This window comes from Equus asinus, chromosome 19 (assembly GCF_041296235.1).
Source record: "Equus asinus isolate D_3611 breed Donkey chromosome 19, EquAss-T2T_v2, whole genome shotgun sequence".
Taxonomy (NCBI): domain Eukaryota; kingdom Metazoa; phylum Chordata; class Mammalia; order Perissodactyla; family Equidae; genus Equus; species Equus asinus.
The window spans coordinates 5,971,293-5,987,032 of record NC_091808.1 but is presented as its reverse complement, the minus strand read 5'-3'; the positions used below and the strand labels follow the sequence as shown (position 1 = coordinate 5,987,032).

Sequence of the window (15,740 nt, the reverse complement as noted above, 5' to 3'; positions counted from 1 at the left end):
ACCCCCGAGCCCTGGTCGTCCTGTGGGCACTACCGTCTGTGCTGTAACTGCGTGATGTGGCCTTGCTCTCGCTATTGCGCTCCTGGTAAAAAGAGTTCATCCCAGTGGTCAGGGATGTTGGCCTCTCTCCCCACAGTCTCCCTGCCAACTGGTGTCTTAGGAGAGCAAGTCTGGGACAGCATCCTGTCTCCTAGTAATGTCTGCTAGCATACAGCCAGGAAAATCGCAGCCCCGCAGTCTGTTCTGAAATCCCAGTTCTCTGTCCTCTGATGCCTTCCAACAGGGGCCCTGCAGGAAAGATTCCAGGGGCAGACGTGATAATATTCCCTTGCAAGGATCTAGTAACCTTCTGACACCGTTTGGGGGTCAGAATCCTCCGGAAACGGGGAAACACAGATCCCGTCTCTCCACATGCTGGAGCAATACTCTGAAGGGAGGAGGCTGGGATGGGCGGTGGGGCCAGATTGTTACACCCTACTCATGGGGGGTTGGAGGGGGGACGCCTAAAGATGTTGTCCCGTGCGTTGCACCATCATTAGTAACATCCTTTATGCTAATTACTCAAACTCTGCTGCCCTTAGATATTAAGGTACTTGGAGCATGGCTGCATAGACTTTTGATTAGAGATTAACTGCCAACTCAGCGCCTCTGGGGAGGGTCTTCCTCCCTAGTGGGCTTCACCTGTCAACTGACAGCCTAGGGTGTATATTAAAACCATGCAAAAGAAACCAGTGCCCTTGCTGAAGCATTTCTAAGGTAAACTGAAGACAAATGATGTCATGTTCTAATATGCTTCTAATGAGCCTCAGACTGTGATAGAGAATATTTGGAATGAAGCAGTTGCATGTGCAGTAGTGTTAAAATCTGAGCTTTTTTTTGTTAGTGAGGTTGTAGTATAAAGTTATCTGTTGCTGGGCCTGCCTGCATTCGTCTAGCTTGCTGTACACATCTTGTGTTTTAACCTGCCTTGGAATACCTACTTGAGAAGGCCTGGTGTTTCGACTCCAAGCATTCTTCCATCCCTTTCTACATGCTGTTAAAACATCAAAGACGATGTGGGTTATTTTGTTAAAACGATTGGTTTGTATGAAGTTGCTGCTGCCTTCGTTTGCGTTCAGTGGAAGTTCAGATCCGTGGGTCCCAGTTCTCCCTTTAATAGCAGGCTTGCATCTTTGTTCTCGTGGGCTTTGTAGAAAATAGTAATTAGCTGCTTGGGTTCTAGACAAGTATGCATCATAGACACGGAGGGAGAAGTGCACAGACATGATTTAGAATGAACGCGTTTCATTGTGGTACCTACTGATACAAGGTAAAAGCTTTTGGGGTTTGGGTTTTTCCTGTCTGGTCAAATGGATTGATAGTAGATTTGGAATAGTGAAGGTGTGAGGTGTTGTGGAATTTTCCCCTTTAGGGCAGTCCAAGATAATAGTAATAATAATTATAGTGACGCTTGGTTTGTTTGCCCCTTTTGGCCAGTTCTTCTCGGGGTGGAATTATTTTGGTCTGAGACACAACCCTGACGTTGTGGGTTGTGTGGAAAAACTCTTAATGAACTAGGATACAGCACACACAATCAGAACTCCAGGGCCTTACTTTATTCTGAAGTTCTAGGTAATCATGCACAAAAAACCCTACCTACCTCTTTCACCTGCTTTTAGCTAAAATGTCTGAAATGTCAGTGTTCTCAAGATTTTTGGTAAGGCCAGTATCTATTACAAGTAAAAAGTGCATCCCCCCACAGCTTTTGGGTCTTCTCATTTTTTTAGTATACGTTTCCACTTTTTGTATATTTGCTTCCTATGACCTAGGTTATTCAGAATTTAGGTGCTGTTTAAATGCGGTTTTGAATTTAGGGTAAAGTTCTCCAAGGTAACCTTCAGACACAGTGGAAGCCAGGCTCAATTTCCTGTAAATGTGCACAGAGTGAGGGTCCAAAGCCTTGCTCAGACCGTGGGGCCAGGTGAGTTTGCAGGACTCAGAAAAATTGGATTTTAAGAAAGGTAAAATGGTGCGGCTGTGCTTGTGAGGTCGGGCACCACCCTGTAATCAGACACTAACGACTTGTAGCAAAGCCTGAGATTTTCACACCCAGTGTGATGAATTTGTTTTGCCGCCAAGAGTCTGCCAGACATTTGTGAATAAAGCTTCCATTTTCAGGCTGTTTTAGTCTTCAGGATTACAGATAAGCTGTCGTGGACCTGTAACATAATATGTGTCAGGAGGGGCATCCCTAGTTTTCTTTAAGTCTTGGCCACAGTGTATTAAAATGTGGAGTTCTTTAAGTACAAAGGAAGTTAGAGAAGAGTTGTCATCCGGGGCAGGCTTTCCTTTGTTTGACTCCTGCTATTAAAGTTTTGAACTGGCTGTAGGAAAATAACTTTAATGGACTATGTAAGTAATTATTACGTTAGTTCAAATGGTTTACTTGGCTTCTTAGAGTTCTATGCCTCATCTTAGACAAGGTACCTGGGCTAGTGTTAGGGAAGCAAGGCGGTTAGAGCTTTATTTTACAGCACACGCAGGCTCACACATTATGGACTTACGGTTTTCCCATATTCTTATTCAAGGCACTACGATGAAAGGATTGAAGCCCCTACCTTTGTAGGATGTGCTTTTTCATCCCTGTTGGTACTCGCCTGTTTAGGCTCCTCGCCTTCCTTCCCCCTGATGGATAACAGTCGCCTCCCAGAGCTTCTGGGCAGCTGCGCTATGTAAGGTTGATAACTATTAGCGAGCCCTAGAACGGTTCAGAGAGGCCCTGTGTCAGATCACAGGCAGTTTCCTGTCACCTGATACACATATATTAGAGCAGAGTCTCTTGACACAAGTACAATTTAATACAAAGAAAGCTCAAATAATAAATGATTAATTACCTCGTAGGGTGTCATTTTCTGGCGCATGCTCTCTGTATCCCAGCCGGCCCTGCGGACGCTCCTTGGAACCAGCCGCAGGCAGTGCCCGTCCAGAGCTGCACGTGTCTTTAGGGTGTTGTTTCACTGTCCAGGAGGATTGATTACAGCAATAAAGTGATTCATTGATAGCCCTGACTGAGGTTAGCTTTTTAGATTAGTAATTTACAACTGATTTTTGACAGCACATTTTTATGAGTGGCTTTGTTCTTTCACTTCTGATCCCCTTGATTTGTATCAGTCAATTTGTGTTGCTTGATAGTCCATTTTATATAGTTAAAAAGAAAAACTTCAGTAGAGAAAGAGAGGAAGCAGCAATTATATGAAATTAAATTACAGAAATAACGTGATACATTTTTATTTTTAAACTTGATTTGTTACTGAAAAGGATATACCTGGTTTTAAAGAAACATTGTAGCTCAAAGTTCTCATTTGAAACATTTTGAGCTAATTACATACCTAGTGTTTCAGAATTTACTTACTTTTTAATAAATGACTCCAGATAGCAATTTAGGAAAACCCCCACTGTTTGTGTTATAAGGTGGAATTGCTGTCCTGGAGACGGCAGCCCCGAAGGTCAGCTACAGACCCTCTCTGCAGACACTGGAGGCTTTGGCTATGTCTTACTGCATTTATTTTCTCCAGTTGGTGCCCATGTGTCAGCATAGTCACCTGTTAGCTGCTTTCTTTATGTTAACCTGGGCTAGGAGTATCCTACCACCGAAGGAATGTTCAAAAATACATCTGCTTAAGGAGGTGTTCCGGTTTTAACACAAGCCCATTGCAGAAATCTTGCTGGTTATACAATTGACAAATACATTTTGTTTGGAAGTAGAAGACCCAGGTCTCAAGTACTTGGCACTATTTTTCTCAGTCGTCTTGTTTTTCTGTTGCATTAACAGAGTTTCTATGGTGTGTTCTGCAGTAGGAGCAGGAAGTTGGAGCACAGTTCCTGTCTTCAGGGGCCAAAAGCCTGTTGGGGGAGATGGAGACGTTCCAATGAATCACAACTTCAGCAAATACTTACGGGGAGGTATGGCTGTATTTCTCTGCACAGCATACCTCCATTAGAGCACTAATCCCAGGGTGTAATAACCTTGTGTACGTGTCTGCCAATTCTTATAGTCAGTGAGTCCCTTGTGGGCATGAAGCCCGTATTATTCCTCTTTGTACTGCAGAATTAAGAGCACTGTGCCTGTCACGTAGACTTTGAATAAATGTTTGTGGGAGGGATTAATAAGAAGACCGGGGGACAAAAAAGGGGAGCATATGTCCTTGAGCAAGGGAAGGAGTTAATGAAGGCCTCAGAGAGGGATAAAACACTTTGGGTCTTGCAGGATCGGTAGGAGTTTACCAGGTAGAAAAGAGGAGATTCTCCACCAGCAAGTTGGTTGGTTAGCTCCTAAGAAATCATTCTTGTCACCCAGATCTATACAACTAATGGCAGCATCAAGCATCAAAAAGGATGTCACAGTTCCATGATGAGCTTTTTTTTTTTTTGGAAAAATTTTTGGCATAAAGTTTTTATTTTTGATAGGAAATCCCCTTTAAGATGTTGTGGTCTTTTTGGTAATGATTTGAAACAATTATGTCAGTTTAAAATGATGTCACAGTGAGTAAAAGAATGAAAAACAGGAAAGGTTTTATTTATTGAGGACAGTGATTGAGATAAAGTATGTCCAGCTGCAGATATATCCCCAGGTGATGAACAGAATTGGTATTAAGGTCAACAGATTAGCAAAAAGAAGGGAGATTATTGTCTTTGCATCATTTTGAGAGAAGCACCATCTGCCCACCATCATTTTGGTCTAGGTTTTGTTCAGCCCAAATTAGAGTCCACTGCCATGTTGATATTTATTTGTTTGTAGCTGACAGCTTCATATATTCTATTTCTCATCTATTTCAGTGGATAGAGGCATCCACATTTGTTCTCTTTTCCCCTGTTAATTTACTTAAGACATTATTGTAGATACTCCTATAATTAAAATAAATATTAGCACCTGTCTGTTCATTTCCCTGGTTTTAATTCAAAGATGGGTCTTGGCCCTTTGTTTTCTTAGAATTTTTTGTTATTTTTGTTTTCGTGGTCGGTTTTCAATTCTAACCACTAATGGATCTAAAGAGTAAGAAAGCTTATAAAAAAAATAAGCTTCCATTGGTCGGAAGATGGGAACACTCTGTTCACTCATTCGGTACCAGGTGTACCAGCCAGAGGCTCCTGAAGGATCATTTGGCTTCTCCCTCTCTAACAAATGATGATAATTTTTAAAAGGAGCATTTCAGTTGATGGGAGTGAATGGGAAGATGAGGGTTATTTTCTTACCCATCCTTTCTTGGGGGTCATACAAAGTGTTGAATCGATTTCTGGGGTGAGCCTGAGGTCCAAGATTTTTTTTTTTTTTTTTTTTTGAGGAAGATTAGCCCTGAGCTAACATCTGCTGCCAATCCTCCTCTTTTTGCTGAGGAAGACTGGCCCTGAGCTAACATCCATGCCCATCTTCCTCTACTTTATACGTGGGGCGCCTACCACAGTGACGTCCGCACCCGGGACCTGACCTGGCAAACCCCAGGCCACCAAGAAGCAGAACGTGCACACTTAACCGCTGCGCCACCCGGCCGGCCCCTAGGTCCAAGATTTTGCATGACGCAGTGTGCCAGTTGTTTTGGTCAACACACAGGAACACTGACTGTCTTTGGGTACCAGTGGGATGGAAACTCGTGTGAGTGGATGTTCATCTGTTTGAGATGGTTGTCAAAGGGAATCTTGTGCTCTCTCCTGCCCTCCGTGCCTGCCGTTGCAAGGGCTTCTTTCAGCCGTCCTGCTGACTGTCAGACACTTGAGAATGGACTCTGTAAACAATGCCACCAGCCTTTCTGATGCATCTGCTTCCATCTCTAGTTCCCACGCCAGATCAGAATCACTCAGACACCACTTCTTCAGTTGGTGGGGCTTGGGGATGACAGGTGTTTATCCAGTTCATACCTTCCTTTTCCAGTTAGCAAGGGCTTTAAAACAAGGGAAAAACCAGTTGGTCTGTGAAATACGTGAAACAGGATTTTAGACATAGGGAGGGATGCCTGTTTGTAACTTGCTTTCCCGCAACTTAAGTTCTGCTACCTTAGAAATGGGCACAGTTACCTGAGCAAGGCTGGTCCTTCCTCCTTTGGTGCCACTCAGCTCATTGATAGCTCCGAGATGCTTAGATCTTATTGTTCTGATGATTTAGTTCCCGAACTAGAATCCCACCCTTCTGAGAGTCTGATCTCTCCATCATTTATGAGTAGATACCTCATCTGCTTTCCTGGTCTGGTTCGTGGACGACCCTGGAAGCCAAGTTTATTGAAGACCCTGGGGATTGTTAATTTTGAAACAGAAGCCTGGGAGCGTGCAGACTCGTCTCCCACTATTTGAGAAGTGGACATAAGAAGGACCCAGGAGTTAGCACTGATTGGTGAAATGCATAGGGAAAGGGATTTTGACTCAGAATTAGGAAGTCACTTCTCACAAGCCGAGCCATCACACTTTGGAACAGGTTGCCTCCCCACGTGCAGAGTTTCCTCTCACTGGAAGCTTCCCAGCAGAGGCTAGTTGGGGAATCTTGGAAGGGGTGTTGTGTGTATGGTCTGGGGGCTTAGAAGCAATGCTCTTAAAATCTCGTCCCAGTTTTTATGGTTAAGGGTCCTTTCAGGATCTAGGATTTTGATGATTTTTGTACCCAGTCCTGTTAGGATGTGGCTTTCTCCCAAACTTAACGAAAGGGAGATATATTTATTTGTAATTTCTTTTGCCTGCCCCCCACCTGTGGCTCCTGCTTTATTCTGCTGGCTAATCTCAGTCTTAGGAAGAGTTCTGCCTGCCAACCAGAACCGTTCTGCTCCCCGCTCCCCACTGCCACCCAGCAGCTGCGCCACGCCCAGTGCTTCCTGGGCTCCTTTGGACCAACAAGCCCCACAAGGCGCTGATGCCATTTGTCCTTTTGGCTTCAAGATGGTGGGTGATGTCCCAGCGTGACCTTGATCTCATTCACAGCCTTTGCTTCTTTCTTGCTTTCTCTTAATGTCTTGACTCAAAAACTGATTTCAGGTGTATGAGTAATGTGATGATGGTGGCAGGAAAGAATGTTCTGCTGTTTATCGTGGAAGACTTTTAAGTTGCCACGTGGAGAGAGCGCAGTGGCCTGAGTCAGTGTAGTAGGCTTAGTCTTGGCTGCAACAGTTGAGCCAGCAAGGCGCCCTGACAAGTCACTGCCCCGAACCCCTCATTCCTTTAAATAAGCATTTCACTGCCCACGCTGGCCGATTCTCAGGGAGGCCAGACAAGAATGTGAAACCAAGTCCCACACCATGCAGCCCAGCAGATCGTCTTTGCTTCTGAGTGATTAACTGTAATACATTTTGCAAAAGACTCCAAGACAGAAAATATCAAATAGGTAGATATACTGGGATTTTTCACGTGCTAGGAGATGTACATTTGCCCAGGTGGGGCAAACACATGCCTGCAGCTACAAGTATAAATTAATCTGACGTTTTGTTTTTACTGTCACATTTTCTCATGATGTTCAGTTTAATTACTTCTTTTTAAATTGATGATCATTGTACCTTAAAATTACACACAGGGAGAACAGAGTCATCTTTTTTCTTTGGCTTCATCTCCCCCGCCCCTTCTTTATTCATGTAACTGAAAGAGTAACAGTTACTTTGCAGCATATGGATTCATTTCATTCCTGATACAAGCCAAGTACGTGTTTATTTCAGAAAGCTGTTCTGAGAGCCGCATCCTAGCACGGCCTCTCGTGACCCCTGCTTTCCTCCTGGAGGGACGGCGACTGGAGAGCGCGCTGCCTGACAAGCAGACGTCTGGGTCCCTGATGGAGGCCCTCTTTCTGCTGGTGAATAGTGACCAATAGTCCTCTCGGCAGTGACTTGGCAGCCTTCAGAGTAATAAGCACTGATAGATATATATATATAATTTGTTCAGTAATTGGAGTGTAATAAAGATCGTTTGGTGCATTCCACGTTATTCTGAAATATTTGGGTTTTCTAACATAATGATACAAATGGAATCACTGGACCTGTGTGGGTCTCAAGCCGACATTTTGACCCTTTTGTATATACAATACTACTGGTTTGGTTAAAAGCACTGTAGATTGACCCTTTAAGATTATGTCATAAAACTTGCTCACCGGCAAGTGACCCCAATGAGAGGCTCTTCGGGGTCAGGGTGTGGGGAGCTGGCCCCGTGACCAGACTTCTTGTGGGGACCCTTATCCTAAGAGTGAAGAGTGGTAAGTAAGGATACGCTCACGTGAGATTGAGAAAATCTGCTTTGTCATGGAAAGGGGCTCAAATATTAAGAAACTGGGCAGCTCTGAGCAGGATTTGACGCTTTGATCTGGCTGTGGGAGAAGTGTCAGGCCAGAGCACAGTGGGATGGAGCGGGGGTCTGAGCATGAATGCTGGTGTCCACAAGGGTCAAGGCCTGGAAGCCCCCTCTGGGAGCTGCTACCTGGGAAGTGCCCTCTGACCTGTGCATTTGGACCTGTCTTGGATAACTCGATGTGTGAGCCCTGCCCTCATGCCTCTTCTGTGTTCTGTGAGCCAGTGAAAGGGGACCCAAGTCAGAGAGTGGCACTGAGGATGGAAGGTTGGCCCTTCCTGGGGCCTAATCTTTGCATCAGAACAGGTGACATCCATTTGGGCTGGTGCTGACACACAGTCTGCCTTTAGGTAGCATCCTGGCAGGTGTCTCCATTGCCTGTGTTTCAGCTTGTTCTCACAGTTCTTAGGTGGATCGTCATCCTCAGGAAAAGCGTGTGGCCTAGTGGGGAGGGTGGCTCTGGCCCCTGGGCCTCTGCTCAGAACCACACTCCACCGCTTACTCTTCCCACTGTGCACCTGGGCCGACCCTGGGGCCGTGAGCACAGAGGGGAGTACCCAGCTGCAATTCAGGATAAAACCGCTCTGCTTTTCTTCTCCTCCCCTCGGCTGGTCAGTCCGCCAGCCTCTTTGAGATGATCACTCCTTTTCCACTCACCACGACCAGGTAGAAGGCCAGCCCTGGAGCAGAAGAGAGAGACTTCAAACCTGGTGCTCTTGTCCTAAGCTCATTTCCACCCCACTCAAGTTCACGGCCGTTCCCACCCCATCCCACAGGACAGCGGGACACACAGGTACAGACAGCATGTTAGGAAGGTGTTTGTCTTTTAAAAGACCTGTTAGGGCCGGCCTGGTGGCTTAGGGGTTAAGCTCATGTGCTCCACTTCCGTGGGCCAGGGTTCGCAGTTTCGGATCCCAGGTGTGGACCTACACACCGCTCATCAAGCCGTGCTGTGGCAGCATCCCACATACAAAATTGTGGAAGACTGGATAGATGTTAGCTCAGGGCCAATCTTCCTCACACACACACAAAAACAAACAAACCTTTTAAAGTTTGAAGGCCTTGCCCACCCATCCTTAATTTAGGATCTCAAGTTTATGACACAAGAGTAAATGCTGAATGCATTAGAACCTAAACGTATAATGTGGTTATAATTTTTACATCTGCTGTTAGCATTGACCAGTACTTACCGAATAAAAGTATTGACCTTTAAAAGTAGATTATTAATAGATGAAGAGGTTCAGAATTAGAATACTGGGGAAATTTATTGTTTTCCACAGATGTGAACATCAAGCCGTGTCCTGCAGAGGGTCTGATTTAGTTTGCATGTTTTGTACTGTGATACTGCTGTGCTGTGTTTTGTTGCTCGTTTTCACATAGGAATAGTAATAAATACGATGTGAGGTCTTTTCAATCCGGTCGACAAGCCCGTGTAACTTGTTGACTTTGAACGAGGCACCTGGAGCCAGATGCCTGCTTTTGCCATTTTCTGGATGTGTGTCCTTCCACAAGTTATTAAACCTCTCTGTGCCTCAGTTTCCTTATCCAAGAAATGAGGATTGATTAGCACTTGACCTCCTGGGCCAGTGGTAAGGGGATTAGGGATATGTGTGCATTCCTCGTTTAGAGCAGCAGAGGGCACGACGTGAGTGTTCTGTCCCCATCACCTGTTGCTATAGGTTACCTGCCTCCTTGGTGGTGACCCACCCCCCCCCCCAACAATGGGAAATGTTCTGGAAAAAAGTGCTGCCATCCTATCCAGCTTGGAAAGCAAGGTTCTGTGTGTATGAGAAATCTTACTCTTGTGAAAAATAACTTTTTTACCCTTTAAGGTAGAGTAGCTAAAAAGTAAAAATAATGATCTTTTGGAAAGGAGTTAACTATTTTGGGTTCCATTGACTTTTTTGGGGAATATACTTCTTTTTCCCCACTGAAATCTATATTTAAAAATTTTATTAAAATTTAATATTTTCTTTAATATTTTGTTTGATATTAATTACAGAAATATTTAAAAATTATAAATTATAGAATAATACATGTAGTATTATTTAATATTTAAATAGTTAAATTCATGAGTAAGTTATTAGGTAGGTGAAGAAACTGTGAATTTGAAAGGTTCACATGCTGAGGTTTCTGGTCCACTTTGTTGTCCTTTTCAGAAGAATACTTAGGAACTCACAGTACTTACAGGGTTTTGGACACAACTGCTGACGGACAGATTCAGACTGGGCTTCCAAATTCCGGTTCCGAGGAAGGCCTTTTGAATATCTAGCTGCCCGATTCTTTTCCCCCTTGCTCTCCACTTGATCCTGAGGAGTCCCATTGACATTGTTCCTTAGGAGACCCCTCATTGGATGGCCAGGTTAGAGGTCAGGCAGGTGGGGCTGGTAGCAATCTTTCTTGACCTCAATTGCCCCGTGTGTCCGGTGAGGGGAGGAACCCTAAGCCTAGAAGTGAACATTCTTCTCAACAGAAGAATCTGGGTATTTGCTGTCAAACAAATTTGCATCCCTAAGGCAGTTAGTTTTCCACACTGCAGGAGATTTTTTTGGCATTTCCTTTTTCTTTAAGTCTTAAGATAGATATTGATCTGTGGAAGGAGGTTGAGTTCGAAGGTTCCATCAGTACTGAATTTGGTTTTAGTGCTCCCAGGTGGCATGCAGTCACCAATTCTTTTGGTACCCAGGGATGTCCCCATGCAGGTCTGTGCACCACACCTTTCGTTTGTAGTAAATGTGCCTTTGGGGGATAACATGACTTGTGTATATCATGCCAAGTCAACCCTAGAAAGGTCATTCCTCTTAGAGACCAGGTTAAAATCCATTTCAGGTGAGTTTCCGAACTTACATGTATTTGATGCATGTCAGTTACAATCTGAGAAAATGTGCAGATAAAATCCTGCTGCATGTGGTGGCCTCTGTCTGAAATGCTGATTGTTTGTTTAGATGACCTGTCAGCTTTCCATTTTGTCTGTTTCCAAAATAAACATTCACAGAACGTGGCCAGAGATTTGTTAGGGATATTCGCAGCCGTGGGGGAAGTCAGAACAGTTTCTTGGGAGGGGAACGCACACGTTCCTGGGGGCTCAGGCCCTGTGGAAGAGGGGCGTTTCCTGGATTTCTCCTCTTAACCTCTGTCCTCAGACATTCAGGCCTGAGCTTTCTGTCTAGTCTTCGGGGTCTGTAGATGGGCGAGGGGTCCGTATTTGCTGTGTCAGATTCCTCAGTGTGCCTGTCAGTGTTTGGGGTCCTGTGTGTATGTTTGTGCAGCACTTTTCCCTCCATCTCTGGTTCTTCTGGGAGTCGGTGAGGGTCCCCTCAGCTCAGTTGATGTTCACATGGCCAGCCCCTGTGCTTCAAACACACTTCTGGAACTTTCTGCCTCCCCCTTGGTCCCTAGAGATCAGATCCGACCACCTCCAACTCCCGGCCCAGCTAGCATCTGCCATGCTGAGCATTTCCAGTTTCTAGTAGGCATGGAAATAGGAAATGGTTTTTTTACCCTTATGTTGAGGTTTTTCTCATGCCCTTGTGTCTAAAGGCTCGTGCTCATTACGACTAATGCAAGGGAGCTGCCACCATGCAGTAAAAATAATCATCGTTTGTTGCCCTCCACGGTTCCCCGGGGGTGAGTCGCAGGCTTTGCTGTGGAGGGAATTATCTTGGGAGCCCTCCGGTGACAGCTCAGGGAGCAGAGCCAGTAAACAGCAGGGTGAGTCCTAGGTCCGCAGTGCTGCCCCTCAGTCTGGTGCCCCTGCCACCAGGCTGCTATTTGAGGCACAGACTGATGGTGCCTATTTTTAGACTGGTTTTGTTGCTGTGTCCCAATAAGGCAGCAGCAGCAGCCGCCACACCTATGCGATGTTTGCATATATTGATTCATGGATTCCAACTGCAACCCTGTGACATAGATTATTGTCCCATAGATCAATAGATTAACTGGTTATCTATAGAGAGGTATCTACATAGAGAAATATAAATAGATAGATTAAGAAATAAGCCCAGGGCTGCCTCATCAGTCAGGAGCTCCAGGGCTCCTGCTGTTAGCTCACTGTGCTGCCTTCGGTGGGTGACAGCCCTGCACACTCCTCTTCTTTGCCTGTCACGCTAAGATGGTCCTGGGCACTTGGGAGCTAGAGCGGGAGTGATGGACAAAGGGAGCGAGCTTGCTTTGTCCTCCCAGTCACTGCACGGCCCATCAGATGGCACGGTGTGAGCTCGTTGCTCTTCTTAGGCTCTTAGAATCTCAGACACAGCATCGGGCGCCTTCCCTAATGGGCAGAAATTAGGGGACTGTAGGATGTCTTCATATGGCCCCAGAATATCACATTTTTGGACCACACAGAAGCTTGTGCAGGAAAATGGCAGTGCATTTGTCAGCCCCAGGGAGAGTGCGGTGTGGTGGTTGTGGTCCTGTCCTGGGCAGGTTCGGAAGGTCTCGGGTTGGTTTCTCGACTGTCCTCCTTTTATCGTCATTTCAGACTGACGGACCTCAAATTGCCAGGCTGAGTAGGGATCTTCCCTAACCCGCCTCCTCCATCTCCTCAAACCTGAGTGATGAAAGATCAGTACCATTTCCACTGGGTTGTGATTTCTGCTGTTTTTCAGAGTAGTCATGGAGCTAGGACGTTGGCAGATTCCCCCACACACCCGTGAGCGTGTGTCGGATGGTGCCTGTGGAGTCTTGGCGGGCAGGACTGAGGCCGATGCTGCCCGAGCAGGTGGGCAATGAGATCGGGTTCTGCACCCCCCGCCTGGGAATTGTCAGAGTTGAGATGTCAGGCTGGATAGTTTTCTTTTCTGGACTGTATTGAACGCTTAAGGATATTTAGTGGCATTTACAATGTTTTAAAAAAATGCTGCTTTTATTTATTTTCCCTGGACTAATTTTATCTGATGGTAAATTCATCTAATGGTTGCCTATGTTTGATAAAAATGATAAAGCCCTGGGTCTCACTTCTCTGGTTTTCATGCGATATTGGCACGTGTCCCTTCTCCCCAGTCACTGGAGGGTCCAGAGGTGTTTCTCTCTCTTCTTCCTGAGGATGAATTTTACTTCCTGACCTGCACTGCGGGCTAATGCACTGGCTTCCCTTTTTCTGCTCAGAGGACCTGAGTACACATTTCTAACACAAATGACCCTGGAGAGTGAGAGCTAGAAGGGCCTTTGACCCCCGCCCCTTCCCACCCTAATCCCCACCCTTTTGAAGGTGAAAGTGGCACCTGGCCCGATGCAGCTGGGCTCCTGCAGCTGGGCTCCAGAGGCTGCAGCTGCTGCAGGCAGGTGTTGGCAGGCGTAGGAGTGGGGGGTCCATCCCAAGCATCCTTGCCTCCCCAGCTCTTGGCCTGCGATCCTGGCTCCAAAGATTACGCTTTGTTCCAGAGGCAGAGCCCAAAGTGGAGCATTTGCTATTGTACATTTGAAACATTTAGGCACAGGTTTTAGTTTAAAATAAAAGTGATAACCAAGAAGCAAGGTGTGACTTGTTCTTAGCTGCTTGACTAGGAGGATGGACAGTGTAAACGTCTCAGCTTAGCAGGCACACAGATTCTGAGACTGATGGCCGTCACGTGGCTTTGCTGCCCCAGGAGCTGTGCTTGGCCCGGCAGCCAGATCCCCGGGCTCGTCTCTCTGACAGATGCATGCTTTGCACTTGGTGGGCTCAAGTCTGCTTGGGGTGGGTGCATTGGTCTTGAATTTTGGCTGCCCGTGCAGTATCTTTGAGTGAAATCATCGTGTTTTTTCTTTGCTCATGATTTTTCCCCCCTCCGGTCCCTCCAGTCACAGTATTGGTTTCGAGAATTCCAAATCAATGGTTTTATTTTCAGAGTTCTAAGTCTAGCCATGTAAACACTTCGAGTCTGGGCCTGGAGGGTTTGGCGTGGATTCCTGGCTGCTGTTTTAAATATGCCAGAAGCCTTCTTGGAAGTCACTCACTGCTGGTTTTTCTCTGATTGGGCTGCGAGCTTGGGATCTCAGAGCATCAGATTAGAGTGCTGGAGCCCTGGGCTGGGGGTTGTTTACTGGGAGATTCTGTCCTCCCCCCCAGATCCTATTTCCTAGGCCAAGCAGGGCCCAGGGAAGTCTGCCCCTCTCTGAGGGACCCCTGGCTCTGGGTACTAGTTGCTAAGTGCCTTTTTTTCGTACCCACACACACATGTAGCTGGGCCTGCACCCGGCCACAGGGCTGCCCTGTGGAAAGACCAGTGGGTGTGTAGATGGATTCTGCCGCTGTTCGTCGAAGGAGGGGAAGGGGAGCCTTTATAAGGGCTGTACGTGCCGGTGACATGCTCTCACAGGTGGGGACTTTTAAGCGTTTCCATGGCAGTCAGCAAAAGTAAATTTAACACATCTTCAAAACCTACTTACCACCTCAAGTTAAAGTTAATCATTGGACACATGCCAGCATCCAGTTGGGGCACCGAGGAGTCTGTGACTCACCTCTTTCTCCTCCCTCCCCCACCACACAGCAACTCTGGGTCTAAAATGGTCAAATAACCGGGGTCACTTGTGGCTGTGACCACAGCACACACACCGCAGTACCTGTGACTGTGGGTTCACACCTGCCGAGGCCCCAAGGGCAGAGAGCCGAGGGGCCCCTTGCTTTGGGGACCTGCATCTCACTTCCTTCCCTTCTTGTCCTCAATGAGGTCTCCAGCACCTTGCCCCTCCCCTGCCCTGCCCCCCATTCACCCACTGGGATGCAGCGCTGACCAAGCTTGGGGACAATGGCTGATGACATCCAGGGAGCTCGGAGGCAAAGCAGGGACCACAATTAAATTTCCTAGTAGAAACAGGCATGCTGTGTACTGTGGAACTTTAAAAAGAGTAAAAGCACCGTCATGGGAACTAGGTAGCTGGTCACCTAGTTGCAAGATAGATGACTTGCTAAAATCACGAAGCTTTCCTCAGAGGCTGTCAGTCAGCTAAACAGAATCAGTGCAGACGCCATGCATGCCTGTTGAGTTTGACTTTGAATATCCATCCAAGGGGCTTTGGCAGAAGCTGTTTTATGTGCCCAAAGCCAAAAGCTGAGGGGGCTTCCTGGCAGGCACCACGGAGGACCAGCCCCTGTACGCCCAGTGATCATCACGGCCGGGTGTAGACAGCTCCATGTAGTAGGTTCGTCCAATGCGCCCCACTCCTGCCTCTCCGGCCTCACCCCCATGTCAGAATGGGGCGTCCACCTTCTATCTGCCCTTCAGCCCACACCTGGCTGCTGCCTCCTGCATCTGGTCCCTCGGCACTTCTGGAGTGCCACCTCTTCCCTCCTGTCCTCTCCTCCTCCTCCCCCGTCTCCCTGTGCTGGTCCCTCCTCCTCTCCCCCTCCTCCTCCTCCTCTCCCATCTACTTTCCTCCTTCCATCCCTCTACCACCTGGGTCCACAGACAGCAGGAGGGGCCTTCCAGCCTGCCTGTATAGCTGGGTCTCACACACCAGCCAGAAAGTATGAC

General features: G+C 46.8%; 1 protein-coding gene across 14 annotated transcripts in view; it reads left to right on the top strand.

Moving 5' to 3' along the window:
* AGAP1 (ArfGAP with GTPase domain, ankyrin repeat and PH domain 1) overlaps window positions 1–15,740 on the top strand; it is a 559,975-nt gene that overhangs the window by 158,734 nt on the left and 385,501 nt on the right. Inside the window, exon 1 of one of the 14 annotated variants that reach the window (XM_070489342.1) lies at window positions 3,818–3,942. The exons of 12 other annotated variants lie outside the window; for them this stretch is intronic. In XM_070489342.1, the coding sequence (XP_070345443.1) occupies window positions 3,819–3,942 (124 nt within the window). In that variant the 5' untranslated portion in view covers window position 3,818. Of the gene's footprint in view, window positions 1–3,817; window positions 3,943–15,740 lie in introns of those variants that run through there. One more of the 14 variants, XM_070489341.1, reaches the window with a different exon arrangement.